Here is a 20,370-nt window from a genome sequence, read left to right on the forward strand (position 1 = left end):
ATTTATTTATTTGTGTGGCCAGCTCAGCCCACCAGGGGGCGGGGCTGGCTGGCATGTGGTGCTGGGGGATTGAACTGAGGTCTCTGTGCTTTGCTAAGCTTGTTCTAAGTAGGTGCTTTAGACCCCTGAGCCATCTCACCAGCCCCTATTATGGAAAGCAAAAAGAGAAAAATAAGAAAATGAGAAAGAAATAGATGGAACAGCAGTGAAAAATTATAGACATGAAGGAAAGAAATGGAGAGATAGAGTAAGAGAGAAAAATAAATAGAGGGAGGGAAGAAGAAACAGAAATTATGAGAATCACAGCAAGATAGAGACTGGGAGGCAATGATGACAGAGGAGCTAAAAGATGACAGAGTGAGAGGAGACAGGGTAGGAGGAAGGAAGGGACTCTGCCCCAGGTTGCCTCACCCCTCACTCCCCATTGGCACCCTCCATGTGCCTGGTCCCACCGTAGATGGGTAGGATGCAGGGTAGACCAGGCTGTCTTTCTGTCCAGGCTGTCCTGTCCTGCTGGACTGGGCCCCTCCATCCTTCTCCCTCTGATGCCTCTGAGGGTTGCCATGGAAGGAGACAGGGTGGGAACAGAGCCTGTCCTGTAAGCAGACTGACGTGGCTACTCGGGTGGAGTATGAGTAGAAAACCCAGTGACACCTTCTCTGGAGGCCTGAGCAAGCTCCAGCCTGCCTCCCTTTGGGGCCCGGATGAGAAGGGACCTCAAAGATCAACTCCACTATACATCTCACTGTGTAGAGGGACAAACAGGCATAGATAGATGACAGAGGCAGGGAGGAGCTCAAAGCTACACAGCCAGGTAGTGGCCTAGCCTCTAGTCCCAGGATCTCTATCCAGACAGCTGAGAGATATCACATGCTGTGACCTAAAAATTTTGAGACTGACTTTCTCTTAAGAAAGCTGCTTCCCACTCACAGGTATCCTGAGGCCTTAGTGACAGTGTTTCCTGCATCAGGTGCTGTGCCAAGAGTCTTACCCAACCTGTGAGGTGACTACGATGATTATGTTCATCAAACAGAAGGGGAAACTAAGGCATAGAAAAGGTTGCTAAGCCCCACGTCACACAATGGCAGCATGGAAACTGAATCTAAGGATCAGCCAAATAGCTCAGCAGATTAAAGTGCCTGCTTAGGCAGAAGCAGGGGCTGAGGGTTCAATCCCTGGGCCTGCCATGCCAGCCCTGCCCCCGGGGCTGCTGAGATGATAATTGAGACTGGGCATGGTGGTGCATGTCTGTAATATCAGCACTTGGGAGGCTGTAAATAGGAGGATCACTACGAGTCCGATCTACATAGTGAGACCCTAAACACCCTGTAGACCTTGTACTAAATACAAAAAAAAAAAAAAAAAAAAAAAAAAAAAAAAAAAGAAAAAAAGAAAAGAAAAGAAAAGAAAAAGAAATAAAAGGAAAAAGAAAGAAACTGAGTCTAGCAGACCTCCAAAGCTGGGTGCCTCCTGTGCTCCCCAGCCTCCTTGTGTGATGGGAATGAAAGAAGTCTGTGATGTGAAAAAGGGGTGCAGAGGTGGGTAGCAGTTCCTATGAAAGGAGAAAGACCAGAATAAGGGTTTATCTCAAATGTCAGAACTCTTCTTGGGAGATCCAATTTGGTGTAGTTGTGTTCTTGCCTTTAGGAGCCCCGTTTCCCTCCCATTCCTGTCACCACTTGCTCTATTCCACATCCCCTTTCCCAAGTTCTGGAAAGGAGTTTAGCTCCTGGGCTACACACATCCTTTTTTCCTTGTCTTCCTTGTGGGCAGGCAGGACCCTTTGGAACACAGGCCCAGGCTGGTTCTGAAGTCTTAGACATGGGCCTGCCCACCCTGCAATCTCCTCCTCTCTCTGCTGCATACCAAACTCCCACTCCCCAGCTCTGTCCCTGGCTCTGCCTCCCAGGGCTATTCCTCCTGAAGAGACTTGGAGATTGAAGGGAAACAGTAAGCTAACAGGCAGATGTACACAGAGACACATCTCTATCCTGGCCAGCCTTGACTCCCACCTGAGCTCCCCAAAAGCTATACTCCTAAGCTCTAACCCCTCCCCAGCTGGGGTCAGTCATCTGAGGTTTTTGCGTCCTTACAGAGCCTCAGTTTCTTCACTTGTACTGTGGGTACAAGTTGTCAGCTTTACCAGATGGCAGGAAGCTGTCTGGACTTGGGAGACACAGGAACAAATCCTGGGTATATCCCCTCCTTAATGGAGAGACTCCTTCCTCTTGAAGCAGTATGACATGGGCTAGATCCCCCAGGTGGCCACCGTCCATACATAGAGGTGGGTGTAGATCTGGCCCCTACTCATTCTCTTCTCCAGAGCACTGGCCCGGCTCTGTGCTGTTTGCTAGGGCCACTCTTGCTGTGTCATCCCGTCCATTAATTTGGGAAAGCAGCTGCTAAGCCAGGCCTGTACTTGAAGTCTCAGAAAGTGGGGAGCCCTGGACCACTGCCCCTGGTTATATCAAGAACCTAGACTAGGAAGGATTATGGGAGTCCGGGCCTGCGGCTAAGCACTTCCTTTTCCAGAGTCCTTGGGAACTCCCAGGGTGGTAACCCAGAGCCCCAGCCCTATCCTTACCTCTTTCACCCAGCTCTGGCCCAGGTCCATGGCTTCCTGCTAATCTGATGGAAGAGTGTGTGACAGCCACCCCTGGGGTGGGAGGGAAAAAGGACAGGTTTTGGGAGCCTCCTCCAAGCCCCTGAACCCTTTTCCTCCTCCAGGCAACACAGCACCCTGCTTGGCCCCTGCCCCCATGGCCCAAAGCTTTGGCTTCCACAATCCTGTCCAGGCAGGACTGGCTGCAGGTGCCTGGATGGTGACGAGAAGGGCAGAGAGAGTGGAGGCGTGAGCCCTGCAAGTGCACTCCTCAGCCAATCAGCAGCCTGCCTGGCTGGTCGATTTGGTTACAAGCCCAAGATCACCCCACACTCCTTCCTCCTTCTGCTGCAGCTTCATTCATTGGCCCCGCCACACGGGCCACAGAGCCCTGCTGGGTATTGCTTCCGGCTGCTAGCTGCTGCCTTGTGGGCTGCCAGGGATAGGCATCAGGGGGCTTTGTCTGACCAGACTGAGCTTAGTTAAAATGGGGGTTCTGGCAGTGATGTTGGGGGTGCTGGGCTTCTTGGGGGTGGCTCCAGTTGGTTTTGCTGCCTACTACTGGGGCAACACCTCCTGCCACTACTGGACCAAACGCGTTCCTGGCAGCCCTCTGGGGTCCCTCAGCTTCCTTAGCAAGGATGCCCAGGGTCTGGCTCTGTTCCATGCCCACTGGGATGCTCACGGAAGGCTGCAGGTATGCAGCAGGCAGGATGAGCTGGAGCTCATTGAAGTCTTCAGTGACCTCTGTGCTCGTGAGCCCACCCGAGGCTTCTTTATCCACACACCAGGATCAGAGCTGCTGAGAGCACTGGCCACCCTGTACAGTCAGTGGGAAACCTGCCAAAGGCCTTCCAGGCCCAGGGTAAAGCGAGCAGCAGAGCCGAGTGGAGCACCAGGCAGAAGGCACTTGCGAATGAAGAGAGGATGGACCATTCCTGGCACTTTGTGGTGTGGAGTTGGGGACTCTGCTGGGAACTCCTCAAAGCTGGGTAAGCTATGGGGTATGGCTGGGCATCTGACTGAGGCGGTGAGGCAGCACAGGCTTCAGCCCCTGGCCTCCACTTTCTCAGGCTTTTCTAGAGGAATAATTTCACCATTTGGAACTCAGTTTCCTTATATGTAAAATAGGGATGACCATGAGTGTCATCATGGGATGCTTAAATGAGGATGGAAAAAGTTTTACACAAATCTGGGAGTCCCTATTAATCACCATCTGAAGGAAAAGGCAGGGTGGGGTGGGCCCAGGGTTTTCTGAGCCAAAAGCCACTACCACAAGGAGGCTTTAGTAGAACAGATGCTGGAACCTGAAGAACTGGAGTTGAATCCCAGCTCAGCACATCCACACTGAGCAATTCAATTCTCCTCAATGAGCCCACTTTCTCAACGGTAAAACTAAAGTGATACCTCCCTTGGAGGGCTGCTATGAGCTTGGGTGTGGGAAGTACTAGGTATTCTGGATTTGCCCAGTGCAGGGCACTATGGCTTTGACAGAGATGGAATGCTGTTTACATCTCCATGGAGGGTTAGGGAGAATTTGCCACCTGATTGGGGCAGTTTAGCATCCTGCCTGTTTGCCATTCCATGCCATTTACATTCAAAACATAGGAATGTGACCTCAGGAATACTGCAGGAATATGCCAATTCCTTTGAGGAACACCTTCCTCATGATCTAGGGTGGGCTGCACAACACTGGGAATTGCCCAAAGGGTCTGCCAGATGTCTGAGCGTGCTATGTAAGCTTTGAAATTATGAGTTTCATAGAGGGAAGATGATTGCTCTGAGTTCACCCAGGGGGTTTCTGTCATAGCTGGCCTGAGAACCAGGACTCTGCCTTCTTGAGACCAGATAGGCATAGCCATGTTGCCCTGACCCCTACCGAGTTGGTGCCCCTTTTTTTCACACAGGGCTCTTCCAAGGAGCTGATCTCTGCTGCCGGGAACATGACCACTGCCCACAGACCATCTCACCTCTGCAGTACAACTATGGAATTCGAAACTTTCGATTCCACACCATCTCCCACTGCGACTGTGATGCCAGGTTGGCAGAAGGCAGGGAGGGTCTGGGGCTCGGGGACAAGGCGACACCCAGTTCTTGAATGTAGACACTAGGATTCCAAAGAATCCCAAAGATCAGCCAGTCTGGACTCCATTGTGCAGGTGGGAAAACAGACCCAAGAGAAAGAATTCTTGTACCCCAAACCATGTAGCTAGTAGTAGGAAGGTTGGCTGTGGGAGGGGTTAGGAGGCTCTGTGGAATCCAGGAACCTGAATACCAGCTCTGCCACAGGTTCCAGGAATGCCTGAGGAACCAGCATGACTCCATTTCAGACATCGTGGGTGTGGCCTTCTTCAATGTGCTGGAGATTCCCTGCTTTGTGCTGAAGGAGCAAGAAGCGTGTGTGGAGTGGTACTGGTGGGGCAGGTATGTGGCTGCCCCTCTTGAGTCCTTTCCCAGTCAGTGGGGTAGCCCTGTTTCCAGCCTGGTGAGGGAGGCCTGGCTGGCTGTCCTCCAGGGAATGATGTCTTGTTGGTCTTGTCTTTTCTTTAAGGAAGGGCTTAGGGTGCAGATCCTTCTCAGGTACCTTCTATAACCAAGGGAGGTGGGAGATGGGAGTGGCAGACACTTGGTCTCTATGACAAAGACCCTGAGGGCTTCTGGAAGCAGAGGTTCACAGTGACCAACTGTCACCAACTGCTACCTTCCAGGTGTAAGACATATGGCTCAGTGCCCCTTGCCCACCTCCAGCCCAGGATCTTTTACAATGCTTCTTGGAATTCCCTGGCCACCTCCATGCCTCCCAGCTCCCAGAGCCCACCCCCCACTAAGCCACAAGGGAAGCAGCACTCTCAGAAGAGGCGGATGCAGCAAAAGGGGTCTAGGCAGCCCAGCACAGCCAATGCCACAGTCTTCCAGGCTCCTGTGGTCTCCTCCAGACCTGATGTAACCCTTACAGCCCAACTGGTAGTCCCTCATCCAGCCCGCCATGGTCTACAGGGTGGTCCCAAAGCTCAGCGTAAGTTGAGTCTAATCTTGGGAGTTTCTGCCACTATGTGCACGGAGTTAGTGTTGGGTGGGGGACATGTGTTGTTTCTTTCCTGCTCCAAACACCTCCCAGAATATCCCACCCCTGAGCTACATCTCCAGCTCATAGGGATGCAACGAGAATTTTCATAACCACAAATCAGGCCATGTCACTGCCCACTGAGCCCCACCCCACTACTGTCATGGATCCTTTTTATTTTTATTTATTTATTTTGTATATTTTTTAGGGAAAGGTCTACAGGGTATTCAGGGTCTCACTACTATATTGGACTCATAGTGATCTGCCTGTTTACAACCTCCCAAAAACTGGGATTACAGGCTTGCGCCACCACGCCCAGTCACAATTGCAGTATCAGTTGCCCTGGGAGCAGGGCCAGCACAGGAGGCCCGGGAATCGAACCCCTGGCCCCTGCACCTGCTTGCAGGCCCTTTAATCCACTGAGCTATTTGGTTGGCCCTGCCGTGGATCCTTTTTAAACTCAGCTGATAGAGTTCCAGCATCCAGAGGCCCTCGGCCTCTACATACTCTATCTCCTAGTTTAAACTCCATTTGTACCAACTTCATTTGGTTCCTGCAAGGGCTGGGGATATAGCTCGGTGGTAGAATGAGATAACCTGCCTCCTCTCATCTCAGAGCTATGGCCTATGCTGTTCTGTCCGCCTGGAGCCCTGTCCTCTCCCTATTCCCTCCCAGCTTCAGCTTAGCAGTCTCGTCCCTCTGTGCTCTCCTATGGTGGCACTGCTGTGTGTATGAGTGCAGCAGATAGAGGGAGATGTTTGTGTGACTGAGCATGTGTGCTGGTGTTTTTCCTGAGTGGGGCCAGGTATTGGTGAGGCTTGTTAGTGGACTGGGCTCCTCTCACCACCACACATGTCCCTAGGCACCCGCTGGGCCTGCAGCAGCTTCCGCCTCCTGGACCAATGTGGACACCAGATCAGGCCTCAGGAAACCAAGTTCCAGCTGCTGAACAGTGCCCAAGAGCCCCTCTTCCACTGCAATTGCACACGCCGGTGAGACCTACTGGCCCCCTTAGGGGTGGGCTGTCTGCTGCCAGGCACTGGGCAGGGGTACCTTGCTGGCAAGGTCCTGTCTCAGCGTAAGCCTGCCTTTGCTTGCAGCCTGGCACACTTCCTGAAGCATCACAGATCACCTGAAGGTGCCAACATGCTTTGGAAACGGCTGGGCACTACCTGCTTGAAGCTGGCCCCTCCACTGGACTGTGCTCAGGAGAAAGGGTAAGCAATGGCAGAACCAGGAAGGAAGGGGAGCTTTCCCCATAAGCTGCATTGCTTGGATAGCAATTGTGTGCCTGGACCAAGGGATGGGGAAAGGGCCAGGGAGCTCCACTGTTGTCACTTCCCTCACTTGCAGTGCCCCGAGTCCAGCTCTGCAGTTGGCCTGCAGTATCTTAGTGCCATCAAGCCTCCACTACCTCATTTGTAGAATAGCTGTAGAGGTCAAGGAGACTGCTTGACAGTTAAATGATTTTTTTTTTTGGTGATACTGGGGAATGAACTTAGGGCCCTGTACATACTTGAACACAAAATGTAGCAAGGCTGGCCTTGAAATCACAGTGATCCTCCTTCAGACTCCCAAGTGCTGGGAATACAGTTGTGCATCACTTCTCCTGGCTCTTAATGCTTACTCCTTATTTATTTGTTTACTTGTGTGTGTGTGTGTGTGTGTGTGTGTGTGTGGCCAGCTCAGCCCACCAGGGGGCGGGGCTGGCTGGCATGTGGTGCTGGGGGATTGAATTGCAGTCCCTGTGCTTTGCTAAACTTGTTCTAAGTAGGTGCTTTAGACCACTGAGTCATCTTACCAGCCTTAATGCTTACTTCTAATCCACAACCTCTCTCTCTCTCTCTTTTTTGTCTTTTTGAGACAGGGTCTTGCTGCGCAGTTCAGGCTGGCCTTGAGCTTACTTTGTAGCTCAGGCTGGTCTCAAACTCACAATGATAATCCTGCCTCAGCTTCCCAAGTGCTGGGATTACAGGTGTGTGCCACCATACCTGGCTCACACAATCTTATCTGAATTGTGATTCTCAAAGCCAGTTCCCTACAATTTCCCATTTTACAGATGAGAAACAAATTGAGGCCCAAAGTGAGGTACAACCAGCTATAGAAGAGCCCAAGCCACTGGATACCAACCTGGGTTTATTCTTCTCCCTTCTAGATGTAGTGTCTTGCTAGTGACCCTGAGCCTTGCCCTGCTCCTTCCTAGGCCTCCATTTTCCTGTCCGTATAGCAAGGTAGGATTCGACAAACCCTGACCACCTGCCTTCTCCTTACCTGACAGCTGCTCCGGAGAACCTAGAGCCATCAAGGTGTCAGCTCGGCACTTGTTGAAGCTTCAGCAAAGACAACTCCAACTCCAGGATAAAGGCACTGATAAGGGGCAGGCATGGCCTTTGCAACCCCCCATGTCATTCTACAACCAGTGCCTGCAGCTAACTCAGGCAGTCTGGAGACCCACAGGGCAACAAAAGTTCTAGTCAGTGATCTCAGTTCCAGCTTTCCTAGGCACCAGCTTGCACCTTGTCCCTGGCTTCCTAGGACTCTTGGCTTCCTCTCCATACATTGGACTGCAGCATGGTAGAGGCTGTTGAGGACAGCCAGGAGGCTCCATGGGGTGGGGGGTGCACCAGGCCCAAGTGCTGGACCACATTTCCTGCTGTGCTGGAGGACCTTGAGCTGGTGACACAACCTCTGTGTCTGGATATGCTGTTCAAAAGGCTCACTCTGATGAGCTTGGGCCTTGACTGAGAAACACACAGATGGAGATGGGGAGAGAATAACTTACTGCAGCATCACCAGCGGGTTCCAAGAAAAAGTACATGCATATCCATGCCACGGCATTAATGTATAGCTCAAGAAGCTTAGGGGAGCCCCAGCGCCTGGCTACGAGACCAGGAGCAGCAGGTAGGAAATGAGAGAAGTCACAGAAATGCCTACATCTGAATCCAGGATGGGGGTGCTGGAAAGTAGCCTTTCCAAGTCTGCTTCTCCCAGGGAGGCTCTTTGTTTTAATAGGTGTTTTGTCTTTCCTAGTCCAGACCTGGACTATTCTTTCTGTCCTAAACCTAAATTCAAATCTCTATGCTCTCAGGCAAGGAACCTCCCTCTCCGTACTCTGACTCTTGGTTCTCTCATCTGAAAAAGGTGATTGTACACATGAACTACCTCATATATATATTCAGTTAACACTTAGTAAACATTTTCTCCCTTCAGCACCCAGCCAAAGAGTTTGCTCTTGAGAGGCTGACATAATCTCTTAGAGGCCTCAGTTTGCTCATTTGTAAAATATTTCTAGGAATGGCACAGAGCCCACAAGGTTGTGGTATGGATTAGAGATGGCATGTATCCTGTATATAATTGGTGCCTGGTAAATATTAGTTCCGTCATTCCCATGCCTCTTTAGTCCCTGCTTCTGGCTGACTACCCCCAGGCCTGAATTGCTAACAAGTTAGGAAGGAGCCAGGAGTGAAGCTGGAGAATTTAATTCCTGATGGATGATCTCCGGGATTGGGACATCTGCCAGATTTTCCCCACCATCCTAGATAGGGGCCCAGGTAGGGCTTTGCTGATTGTCACAGCTGAGGTGCCAATTGACCACCCTTGGCCAGGACAGAGGCAGGTACTGATATAGCTGGAGTGGCAGCAGGAGAGAGGCAGGTGGGTTTATGAAGAGTGAGGCAGTGTGGGGCCAGCTGAGCCCTTCTGCCTACCTTGCCCTCAGGGTCCCAGGCCCTCTTCCTCCAGCCCCTTCCTTCCCTGAGGGCTAGGAGACAGGCTATCAGGGTCAGAGGCTTCCTGCTCAGGTCCCCAGGGGCCGCCACCACCAGGATCTACAGTCTCTAGGCGCAAGGCAGGCAGCAGGCCCAGGCTTCGAGGTACAGTTGCTGGGAAGGCCCAGGGTCCAGGCAGCCCAGAAGGCCCTTCTTCACTACTGCCTCGGCTGCTGTTGCCATTGCTCCTGCCACTACTCCTATCAGGGGCCATGCAGGATAGCTGGCGGCTCTGGGGTGAGGGGCTACGACTGGCACCTCGGCGTTCACGGGATGAGGGCCGGAGGGCAAAGCTGGGGAAACGGGCCAGTCCTGGGCTGCGGCTACGGTGTCGCTTGGACTTGCCAGGACTGGGGCTGCGGGACTTGGGTGCGAGCAGCTCCAGAGTGCTGTCATCCTCACCCTCCGAGGAAGTGCCCGAGCTGTCTGTGCTGCTGCTGGTTGACTCCGAGGTAGGCAGAGAGATCTGGGGGGAATGCTGGTCACTGGGGCATCCCACTCCACATGGCCATCGAGACCTTTTTGAACCACTTCCCACCTCCCCATTGGCAGACCTTCTGGTCTGGCTGTTGGTTTGATGTCACAGAGCAGAATGTGGAAGGCTGTGGCATTTGATAGGGCCTTTTGCTTCTCCCTGTGAACCCTACAGTATGACCTGTTTACCTGGAAGGGTTCAGTGACACCGATGAGGATGCTGTGGTTGTGACTGTAATAGCCCAGGATGAAGTCTCCGTGGCCCTTGGGTAGTGATTCCTCACTGAATGTCACCTGGTAGACCCAGGGATACAGGCCCAAATTGGAGTCAGGGGGCAGGTTCAGGACCCCCCCAAGCTAAGTCCTGAGTTCCCCAGGGCAATGGGAGTTTCCCCTTCTTCCCCTCCTTTTAAGTACCTGGTAGATATTCCCGTCCACATCTTCATGTTTGGCCCAAACATAGGCCACATAATCTTTGCAGTGGCGGAAACCCACCTGGGGCAGGAGGAATCAGGATTGTGACTCCTAATTCTAATCCCAGTAGTCTACCAGAGTATATTTAAACTCCGGACCAGCCAGTGACCCAACCCTGCCTCCATACCTAGCTGTTCCCCAAGGCCCCTTCCTCCCCTAAGACACTGACCTCCCCTACCCTGCTCACCCGGTACAAGCCGATCCAGTCCCAGGAGCTGCGGGCAAACACTGTTTCCATGCGGTACCTCACCACAGCCTGCTCTGGCCGTACCCACTCATCTGCCACCTCCAGCCGTACCAGTGGCACGTCGTCCCTGAAGGCAAACTGCCCAGGCAAGGCAGGGAAAAGGGCAACATAAGGGGAGACTCCGTAGCATCCCACACACCCAAGGCTCTTAGGCCAGTGCAAATTAGTTGAAATGAGGGTACTTTGAGGTTACTTCGTAGACTAAGAAACAAAGACAGAACAGAACTAGGAGAAATATCAAATGTTCTGCCTCCCAGCCCAGGGTTCCTTCTGTTGATAAGCTTCTTAGGGAGTGAGTGGAACACAGCTTTGAAGCTGGTGCATTGGGTCTGCCATTAGCAGGTTATGCTGTAGGCATGTTTCTGTCTCTCTGAATACCAGAGCCCTTATAAATAAACTTAGAGGTTCTTATTTAGTACCTGGGATTGTTCTTACTGATTAAGATATCATTTGTAAAGCATTCTCTACATTTCCCAGTGTAAGGTGCTCAATAAATGATTTGCTTACATGCTAGTAAGAGACATTGGTAAAGTCTGATAACATGTTGGGTATTCTGGGGTAAGGTGAACATCCCTGAGCAGGCAAAAAGAATCTTGGGTGGTTAGGTAGAGACAGTTCATTTCTAACGCCTGCCACTAACTTGCTATGTGACCTTACATGAGGCTCTTGCCACCCCAAGACTTAATTTCTCTACCTGAATCCTATGTAGTGAGGGCCCACTAACAATTGTCTTGTCGTTAGTCCATGAAGACATTAGAACCCTGAGTATCATTTTCCCAGGGCCAACCAAGCCAACCAGGGAGACACCAGAATGAACGAAGTGGCTGGGGCAGCTATGGTACTGGCTCCACCTGTGTCCCTAGGGAAAGGAAAAGTTCAGGTGGTGCCAGACTCAGACTTTTTTCTATTCCCCATTGGTCTAGTTTCAGCTTCCCTGCTACCCCAGGGCTTCTAAGCCAAGATGTTCCAGAAGTAACTGGCACATTCTCACCCTGTCCCTGGGTTGAATAGCTAATGGGCTACCTGAAATGCCTTCCAAGGGCTCACAAGGTCAAAGCCCTGTTCTGACCGTGCTGCCTTGGACCTGTTCTCTGAGCCTTATTTTCTGTAGCTAGTAAAACAGAAATGAGACTTTGGACACCTCAGGGCCTATTAAGACATTCAAGGGATGATGTATATACATGGTCTGTATCAGATGTGACATGTAGTGGGTATTCAACAGTAACATTTTTGAGGGACAGTCCTGAGGGACAAGACAAGGAAGGACAAGGCGGGGTGCCAAAAGGAATGTTTTTGTTTTTGAGACAGGGTCCTGCTATGTAGTATAGGCTGGCCTAAAACTTATGCCAATCCTCATGCCTTAGCCTCCTGAGTGTTGGGATTACAAGCATGTGTCACCATGCTCTGCCATGATTTTTTTTCTGTTCCTGGAGACTGATGAACACAGGACTTTGCACATCCAGTGAAGTGCTCTATCATTAAGCTATTTCCCCAGCCTCCCCAAAAGAGTGATTCTCTCCACTTCTTGTACAGCAATTAACCACTAAGAAGAATATATGCAGTGTATTATTTGTTGCAACTGAACTTCCGATTGGATTTGAAACTGTCTCATTGCTATCTGTTTATCAATAAAACTTTGAAAAAAAATAAAGTAAAATAAAATGAAATATACATAAAAAAAAACCAAAAACCAAAAGAGTGATTCTCAAGGCAGGATCCCTGGCTGAAGGTTAAAACTCATGTCCAAGCCCTTTACCAAAGGTCACAGGAGGCCAGGCATAGGCAGACATCCACTGCCCACTAACAACCCTGACCATATGACCAAGTTACCAGGAAAAATTCTCTGGCCTACAGAGCTCTTATCAAATCAAGATAACTGGAGGACACAGAGTTGATTTTCAGGACTGGAAAGATGGGATCTACCCTGTTCTACTTCTGCCACTGAGCCTTTGTCTGGCTTGGGCACCTGTCTACCTCCATAAGAGCTCAGGTTTCTCCATAAAACAAAAAAATAGGGAGCTCATCTTTTAGGTCTGGTTCTGTCGTGCTAAGATTTCCCTTTTTTTCTTCGGCAACAAGAACCTTCAGTGTTAAACACAATACAGCTATTGTTCAGTATTTGTGGGAATTGGTTCCAGGAACCCTGGCAGATATCAAAATCTAAGTATATTTAAATACCTTATATAAAACAGTATAGGTATTGTATATAATCTTGTATATCCTCCTGTATATTTCATTTCTGGATTATTTATACCTAATATAAAGTAAATGCTATATGAATAGTTGACATACTATATTGTTTAGGGAAAAATGGCAAGGAAAGTCTATAGGTGTTCAACATATGCTCAGTACTTTTTCTGAGTATTTTCAATACATAGTTGAATTACAGATGCTGAACCTATGATACAAAGGACTAACTATATTGAACTGCGATAATCATTTTGAGTTAGGCTTTGTGCTTTTTATGTCTACTTCCTCCTCCTCCTTCCTTCACTACCTTACTCTCATAATGCTTAGGCCTTAGTAAATCAGTAATGAATGGATGCCACATAGGATTTGAATAAACACTTGATTTTGTTGGTCTTACACATGTAAATTTTAATATATATTTCCCTAAATCTCTGAAAAAAGCATGAACTCTGCAATCAGACTGACTTAGGTTCAAATCCTAGCTCTTCCTCTGACTAGCTGTGCAACCCTGAGCCAGTGCTGCGTTCTCAGCCTCAGTCTCCTCATCTGAAGATGAGGACTGTGATCCCCCCTCCCACTGTGTTAGGACAGAGGGTTGCTGTCAGTGTGAAGGGTTATTGGCGGGCAGTGGGATGCCAAGCTGGGTCACAGGGATGTCACGAAGGGAGGATGATTCCAGAACTCACCCGCAAAACAAACTGAGCAGCCACAGGCTTGTGGTCACTGACTGTGTATTCCATGTGGCTACGGTAGCTGTGTTGGGTCACCTGGAGCCGGTGGCTCTCCCGTCCTGAGGGGCTAGGACCTCCACCTGGAGCCTTGACTTTCCACAGGATACGATCTGTCCAGGCTGGCTTCCGCTTTTTGGCGCTGCGGTGGGCAGGGGTAGCTTGGATTTCAGGGTCTGGGGTCAAGGCAGAGCCCCCAGCCTTGCCTCCAGCCCTTCTTCCCACAGTCTCTAATCGCTAGTGGCCTTCAGCCCCTGTCCTATCCCAGCGCTCACCTGGTATCATATTTGTTGGTACCCACATCAAACTTGAAGGTGGGAGCGAAGTTAAGGGGCCCCTCTTGGAAGCCCTTCAAGATGGGCCAAGTGTTCTTGGCTATGTTGAGCTGAGGGGGTCCAGAAGGACAGAATTAGACTGGAGCTTGAGACTCTCATCATCCAGAGAGGGTGTGGAGCAGGAGAGGGTGAGGACCACAGCCTACGATATACAAGTGTATCCCAGGAAATGCTCGGTGTGCTTGGGGGATGGGGGTGGGGTCAGGATCCCCCACCTGGTCTTTCTCCCAGAGTTGATGGAGCTGATCACTGTCGATAGCGAACTTGACAAAGTGCAGGTCATAACTCTCGATGCGGAAGTTCAGGTCCCCAAACCAGAACACAAGGCTGTGTACAAGCAGGCTCAGTGAGGCCATGGAGTGGAAGGGCTCAACACTGATCCTTCCCAGTCCCCAATCAATCTGACAGCAGACACCTCTAGAGGAGCCAGTAGGTGGGTAGGTGGCACAGCCTTCATCTCCAAGGGACTAAGGGAACGGGGTTAGGTCTAGATGAAATCAGGTTGCAAATGCCCCTCAGCAAAGCTCCACTTACAGGCTCCACCCTTCCCTATCAAACTGCTACCTGTCTTCCTGTTCCTGCAGGTAGTTAGTTTGGGGGCCACTCACCCCAACAGAACTGCTTCTCTCCACAAGCCCCTCCCAGATGGGAACTCTGCATTCCCTCACTAGTTCCACCCAACCTCCATATGGTCACTGGCCATACTCATGATCCAGGATGCCGTGTGCACCGGGTCCCTGGAATTGCTGGAGGCTAAGGATAGTTTGAAAATTGTCCTTGCGTTGCTCTGCTTTGTCCATATGCGCAGGCAAGTGGCAGTTCAGGAAGCAGAGCATGTGTCCGAAAGTTGCTAGGCGCACACTCACACCACCCTTGTTACCCTAGGAAGGAAGAATTGGGTAGGTCATGGGCGGGCCTCGACCCAGAGATGAGGCAAGGAGCAGCGGGGTGTAAGAGAGTGAGAGGGTGGGACAGGGCTGGGTCCTAAGGAGAGACAGGCAGATAAAGGGGGCGGGGTCAAGGGAAAGGGCGTGGTGTTGGGAGGGGCAGGCCATAGGATAAACAAGGTGTTGGGGCTGAGGCCAACCTTTGGGCCCCATCCTCGAAGCCTACTCCCAAGCTCACCCAGTAGCCACCCAGGCCAGTTCGTGTGCAATCGGTCTGCACGTCCCTCAGGAAGGGCAGGTGGTAGTACTTGGCGAATAGCAGAAGAATGACGCCTTGCATCCTCACTGTACTCACCTGCAGGGGAAAGTCGGAGCGGACAAGGCTGGAGGCTGGGGCACAATGCCCTTGCCTAGATCTTGCCTTTGCCTTTCCCAGTCCTTAGGGTCTGTTTCTCCTATTTCGTAGTCCGATAACAGTGGCCCAGCAATCCCTACAGTGAGTCAGGGGAGAGATGGGGCCTGGAATGCAGGAGAGTCCCTGCTCTGTTAAAAGGTGAAGGGGGCGTTACCAGCACGAAATTGAAGGGCCCCAGCGCTTCCATGAATAGCTCGCTCCACTGGTCCGTGAAGAGAGCGTCCTTGAGCCGCTTGTTGATCATGGAATTCACTTCCTGCAACCTAGGGAAGTTGGGGGTTGGGGCAGCCTTGGATTGGAGGGGCATATAGAAACCCCTGTCATATAAGGGGTCCAGAAGGCCCCAAGAATTTGGGGAGGGGTCCACCCGCCCTTCCTCTCACCCTATGGCGATCATGTCTGCACCATCACTGTCATCACCACCTCCCAGGTGGAGGAGCGATGTGACATCGTCTGGAGGCATGGCAGTGCCCACGTTCCATGTGACCACAGTGATCCTGGCAGAAGGGACATAGGAAGATTCACCACTGGGTGCCACTTCCCTACTTTCTCCCTTCCTCCCTTAGGGTTTTTCTAGGGAGGTAAACTGAGGCAGGTGGGGCTATAAGCCCTTAGAAGGACCTGCCGTGGGACCAGTGATCCTCCTATTTACTTTAACCCTGGGAAGGAATGATGTCTTCTAAGGGTCCCAGAGTGAGCCCAGACCCCTCCCATGGGCCAATCCTCAGGAGACAAACAGTCAGAGGCTACCATCACCCTGGAAGGATAGTCAATCTCAAATTCAAGCCCCCAAAACCCTTTCTTAGGAGTGGGCCCCTCACCGGAATCCGGGGTCGCTCTTGCAGGTAGGCTGAGCTGACCAAGAGGAGGATGAAGTAGTTGTAGGAGAGGTGGTAACTGGGGCTGGAGCTTCTCCAGCTTGAAGATTGGAGCTCAGGCCTCTGCCAGGCATTGCACCCTGGTTTCCAAGCCCTGTGCTGTTGGTGCTAGGTCCTATGCCCTGAGTGCCAGGCCCTGTCCTCTGGGTGCCAGGCCTGGGGATAGCGACCTCAGGGGCTGAGGGGACACATGGAGAGCGGCTGGGGGAGCGGCTGGGAGAGCGGCTAGGAGACCGAGGTGGCTTGGGCAGAGCAGGGAGTACTGTCTGGCCTGAGAGAGTTCCTGGTCGGAAGGTAGGGGACAGAAGTCCAGGGTAGCGGGTGCCAGGCTCTGGAGGGCCCTGACCCACATCCAAGGGCAGGTTCTGAGGTGGCCGTGGCAGGACAGGATCCTCAGGGCTGTTTCGGGGAGCTTCAGGCCGAGCTCGGAAGGTCGGGGAGAGCCGGGGATCTGGGGTGGTCTGGATCAAGGATGGGGAAGCTGTAGGACCAGATGCCAGAGCTGGAGGCTGGAGATGCCCCTCAGAAGCGGGAAGAGGTCTGGGGACTGAGGCATCCTTTTGTTTAGCTGCTGTCCATCTTGAAGAAGTGGGTGGTGAGGCCATGGATGCTGGTGTCAGGGTCTGTTCCTGAGAGGGTGACAGAACTGGGCTGGGAACAGGGGAAGGGCTGGATGGGGGTTGATGCGACTCCTCCTGAGAAGCCAGGGTCAGGCTCAAGCTTGAAGCTGCCAATGCTGATTTAGGTTCCAGGGAGGTGGGTGACAACTGCTTCTTGTCTCTGGAAGCTGGAGCCACACTGGTCTCCAGGGCAGCAGGCGAAGGCCTTGGGACAGCTGAGGCAGACACCACCAGCTGCCCCAGAGATGTTGGAGCCAAGACTGCGCTTGAGGTGGCTGGGGAAGGCTTTGGTCCAGCTGAGGCAGACACTACCAGCTGGCCCACACACGTGGGAGCCTGGCTGGAGCTGCGGTGGGCAGGAGCTCTTCTGTGTCCTCCAGGGGTAGACAGTGGAGATAGTTTGGGTCGAGGAGATGCCAGAGCTAGCCTTGGCCCCTCTGAGGAAGGTGACATTGATGCTCGCGGCCCCACAGGTGCCAGAGCCAACCTTGGTTCCAAAGGTCTTGGGGCTGCAGCCTCCTTCACTGAGAGCTGAAAACTTGAGTCCACCTTGTAGAGGACAAGTCAACGACTCAGAGTGACACTTACTAGGGAACCAAAGCTTGACTTCCACACAGACCCTCAGAGACCCCAAAGGCATATTTCTACAAGGAAGTTCGTCCTGCTATCTCACCCCAATCCATTCTGTTGCAGGTCAACTTCTCTGTTGGAGGAGACAGGACATGAAACCTGTCCCCTTCTCAGCCTTCTCTTTCACAGGTGGAGAAACTGAGACCCTGACTTGAATAAGGCAAAATGAATCTGGTCTCTCAGTTCTCCTAGCTGGTATCACTCCCTGCATACTCCCATCAGCTTCCCCACCCCCTCTCCCCAGTCCTAGAAGGTCGTCTAGCCACAGGCACTGACCTGACAACCCAGGTCTGCTTACACTGGGCACAAGACTCCAGCCAATTAAATACCTCTCTTCACCTCCATGGAGCCCAGAAGCCCTCTAGTCACCCCTTACCACCACCACCCAACGTCCCAAACTCAGGTCACCACCCTCTCTGTCATCCATCCCCAAAGCTCCCAGCAGGGACAAGAGCTGGGGACTGAAACCAGCCATCCAGATTCCCAGCCCAGCTCTGCATGACCTTAGTGAAGCCTCTCTGCCCAAGGCCTCAGGTTCCCTGCCCATAAATGAAGAGACTGGATGCAGGGTACTTGACCATAGGTCTCCCTGAGGAGTCTTGATCTCAGATTCTCTACGTTCATGAGCCCACCATTTGCTGTACTAGAATTCCAGGGAGTGCTGTGGCACTAGCCCATTCTCTCCAAGTGTGGTTGTACCATTCAGAACAAGTTGATCCTGGCCTTGCACCTCACGGTGCCCAGGTGGTACCCTCTTACCCCATCTACCCTCTCCCCCTGGGGAGGGCAGGCAAGCAAGCACCCCCTTATATCTGGCAGGTGGTGGTGGGGCTGCAGGGGCTTGCTCTCCTTTCCCCACTCATCCTCTGTTTATGGTGTTCCTTGTCACCAGAGGATAGGATAAGGTGTCCTTTGCCAGGGAGGACAGAAGGTCTACCTTTGCCCCAGGGTGCCTGGATCCCTGTGTCCAGAGATGCAGTTTTTTCTGTCTTGTGTCCTTCTCGGTTCAGAGAACCTGAAACTGCCTCTACCTCCTTTTCCAAACTCAGCTCTTTAGGCTGCATTGTAGACCTCTTCCTTGGCTCCAAGTGTCCCACTGTGTGCCCCCTCCCCCTCAACCACCATACCGCCTCCAGCACTAACAACTTAGACATCCCAGATGTCACAGTTTTAGTCTTCAGAGAAAAGCCCCCTCATTTTGCATTGGCTCAGAAAAGACAAACAACTTGCCCAAGGTCACACGGCAAAGCTAGAGAACAGCTGGGTCCCCTGATACCATAGTCCAGGTCCCAGGCTCTCCTGGGGTCTCCTGCAGATGACTAACTCTGCCTCTTCTTGGGCATCTCATCATTTCCCCTCAGTGTCAAGGGTGACCTCTTTGCCTGGACCCTTCATGGTGTGCACAGGGGAGTGCCACCCCCTTAGCCAGGGCATCAGGGTGTCTGCAGTGTATATGTGTGGGGTGTGAGACTAGGGATCCAGCATGCGGGCGTCTAGGTTTTGGGGTTCTTACCTTGGAGGGCGTTCCAGTTTGAGAAATCCCATGAGGTACAAGTAAGGAGCCCAGGCCAACCCGGGTCCCTGGCTTCCCACTGCTGCCGCCACCGTTCTGGCCCTCCATGTCTGCAGCCCCCAGCAGCTCAGGCTCCCTCGGGCTCAGGCTCCAGCTCCTCCGCTCCCGGGAACCGTGATGTCATCAGCCACTTCAACCTGCTGAGAATTTAAAGGCACAGGCGCCTACTTCCTAGCCTGGAGGTGGCCAGAGCAAGGTGGCTACCCTCTCTGTGCGTTCTTCAAGCTGGTGCTGAGGTTGGAACAGCCATGGGGCCTGCATGTGCCCATCAGCTCAGCTTAGCTCCCAACTGGAAGCCTGGAGGAGGCTCCACTGTTTGCTCTAACCCTCACCCCTGTAGGCCTGGCAAACCTCTGCTCCTGGGAGGAGCACTGACATACCTGCGAGGCAGGTGGTTCAGTGGTCTGGCACCCTCTCCAGAGCCTCAGAGGCACTGACTCCCTACCCTGGTCCTGCCTCCTCACTCTGGCAGCTCAGGCCTTGCCTTGGCCCTCACCCTTGCTCCATTTTCAGGCCTGGTACCTGCTCCCCGGCTCTCCCACACCGCACACCTTCTCCATGGCTTTATTTTTCTCATTCCAGAATCAGACACTCAAGCTCCAGCCACTGGCATCCTCTCCTGTCTCGATCTCAGCACTAACCCCTCTTCTTTTGCAGAAACCTTGTTGCCCTCAGCTGTCCCCACACCCAGCCTGTCTCAATGCAGCTCCTTTCAGCTCTTCTCTCTCTACTACCCTGGGTGTGGTTCAGGAAGGAACTTGCTCAAGGTTACTTAGTAAACGAAGGAGGTCTCCTAATGTTGACAATGAAATTGGTGGAGTGGTGGAGGTGATAACAAAGGCACAGCAGGTGGGAGGGCTGCAGTGATGGTAATAGAATGAAGGGATAGTGATGAGGGTGGAGGTGAGACAGGAGCTTAAGAGATGGTGAGGGCATGGTGCTGATGGATGCAGTGGTTGGCAGCAGAGTTGGAGGGGAAGATAGAGATGGTGGCAAGGGAGGGTATAAGAGGGGACATAGTGGTAGTACTCAAGTCACCATAAAGCAAATTTTGAGCTCACCTCAGCCAGTCCTTTGACTCTCACTTTACAAGTCTTGCTTGAGTTCAATCCCCTGTTCCGGAAAAAAAAAAAAAAAGAAAGAAAGAAAGAAAGAAAAAAAAGAAAAGTTAGGTCCCCCAAGATTATCCCCCTTTAATGCAATCTTTGGAGGGATAAGGAGGCAGATCCAGGCCCCAAGGACCAGTCCCAGGGTTGGGATAGGGACACCAAAACCTTTGGGAAGCTTGCCAAATATCATGCAAAGGGGTGTGCAGAGATCTCCTCGGCCCCAGGGACCACCACTCCCCAAGCTCCTGGCTCATATCCTGGAGGAGCCTTTGTTTCTGGCCTTGACACTGACTTACTGGGAGAAGTTGCTGAAATTACTGATTTGTACAAAGGAGAGAGAAACAATAGGCACCTCTTAAGTTTACTGTGAAGACTAA

At 52.1% G+C, this 20,370-nt stretch overlaps 2 protein-coding genes across 3 annotated transcripts; one reads left to right on the forward strand and one right to left on the reverse strand.

Annotated features, from left to right (window-relative positions):
- Window positions 1–3,023: 3,023 nt before the first annotated feature.
- Pla2g3 (phospholipase A2 group III) lies at window positions 3,024–9,028 on the forward strand. The gene is made up of 7 exons (XM_004645515.2): window positions 3,024–3,594; window positions 4,510–4,642; window positions 4,892–5,026; window positions 5,311–5,618; window positions 6,529–6,658; window positions 6,767–6,883; window positions 7,945–9,028. The coding sequence occupies exons 1-7, from the start codon at window positions 3,090–3,092 to the stop codon at window positions 8,138–8,140; spliced, it is 1,524 nt and encodes a 507-aa protein (XP_004645572.1). The 5' UTR covers window positions 3,024–3,089; the 3' UTR covers window positions 8,141–9,028.
- Window positions 9,029–9,129: 101 nt separating this feature from the next.
- On the reverse strand, window positions 9,130–19,569 carry Inpp5j (inositol polyphosphate-5-phosphatase J). 2 transcript variants are annotated; one of them, XM_023705834.1, is made up of 14 exons: window positions 19,436–19,569; window positions 18,825–19,024; window positions 16,005–17,230; window positions 15,567–15,680; window positions 15,338–15,446; window positions 15,007–15,123; window positions 14,587–14,762; window positions 14,097–14,208; window positions 13,822–13,931; window positions 13,505–13,688; window positions 10,569–10,706; window positions 10,325–10,402; window positions 10,097–10,201; window positions 9,130–9,899 (listed from the first exon to the last, which is right to left on the reverse strand). In XM_023705834.1, exons 2-14 carry the CDS (start codon window positions 18,930–18,932, stop codon window positions 9,381–9,383), a joined length of 3,096 nt encoding a protein of 1,031 aa, XP_023561602.1. In that variant the 5' UTR covers window positions 18,933–19,024; window positions 19,436–19,569; the 3' UTR covers window positions 9,130–9,380. The 2 variants fall into 2 exon arrangements, with proteins under 2 accessions (XP_023561602.1, XP_023561601.1); XM_023705833.1 differs by having other exon boundaries at window positions 19,407–19,569.
- Between the last annotated feature and the right edge of the window lie 801 nt (window positions 19,570–20,370).

Source organism: Octodon degus, unplaced genomic scaffold (assembly GCF_000260255.1).
Source record: "Octodon degus isolate 3935 unplaced genomic scaffold, OctDeg1.0 scaffold00230, whole genome shotgun sequence".
In the NCBI taxonomy this organism is placed as follows: domain Eukaryota; kingdom Metazoa; phylum Chordata; class Mammalia; order Rodentia; family Octodontidae; genus Octodon; species Octodon degus.

What these genes read in the sequence shown, in the direction of transcription:
- Pla2g3 (XM_004645515.2), top strand. Translation starts at nt 3,090, where the DNA reads ATGGGGGTTCTGGCAGTGATGTTGGGGGTGCTGGGCTTCTTGGGGGTG. An exon ending in CACTGCGACTGTGATGCCAG is followed by an intron (nt 4,643 to 4,891) that starts GTTGGCAGAAGG and finishes GCTCTGCCACAG; the next exon opens with GTTCCAGGAATGCCTGAGGA. An exon ending in GACTGTGCTCAGGAGAAAGG is followed by an intron (nt 6,884 to 7,944) that starts GTAAGCAATGGC and finishes CTTACCTGACAG; the next exon opens with CTGCTCCGGAGAACCTAGAG.
- Inpp5j (XM_023705834.1), bottom strand. Translation starts at nt 18,932, where the DNA reads ATGGAGGGCCAGAACGGTGGCGGCAGCAGTGGGAAGCCAGGGACCCGG. An exon ending in AAACTGGAACGCCCTCCAAG is followed by an intron (nt 17,231 to 18,824) that starts GTAAGAACCCCA and finishes GTCCTCTACAAG; the next exon opens with GTGGACTCAAGTTTTCAGCT. An exon ending in GCAGACATGATCGCCATAGG is followed by an intron (nt 15,447 to 15,566) that starts GTGAGAGGAAGG and finishes CAACTTCCCTAG; the next exon opens with GTTGCAGGAAGTGAATTCCA.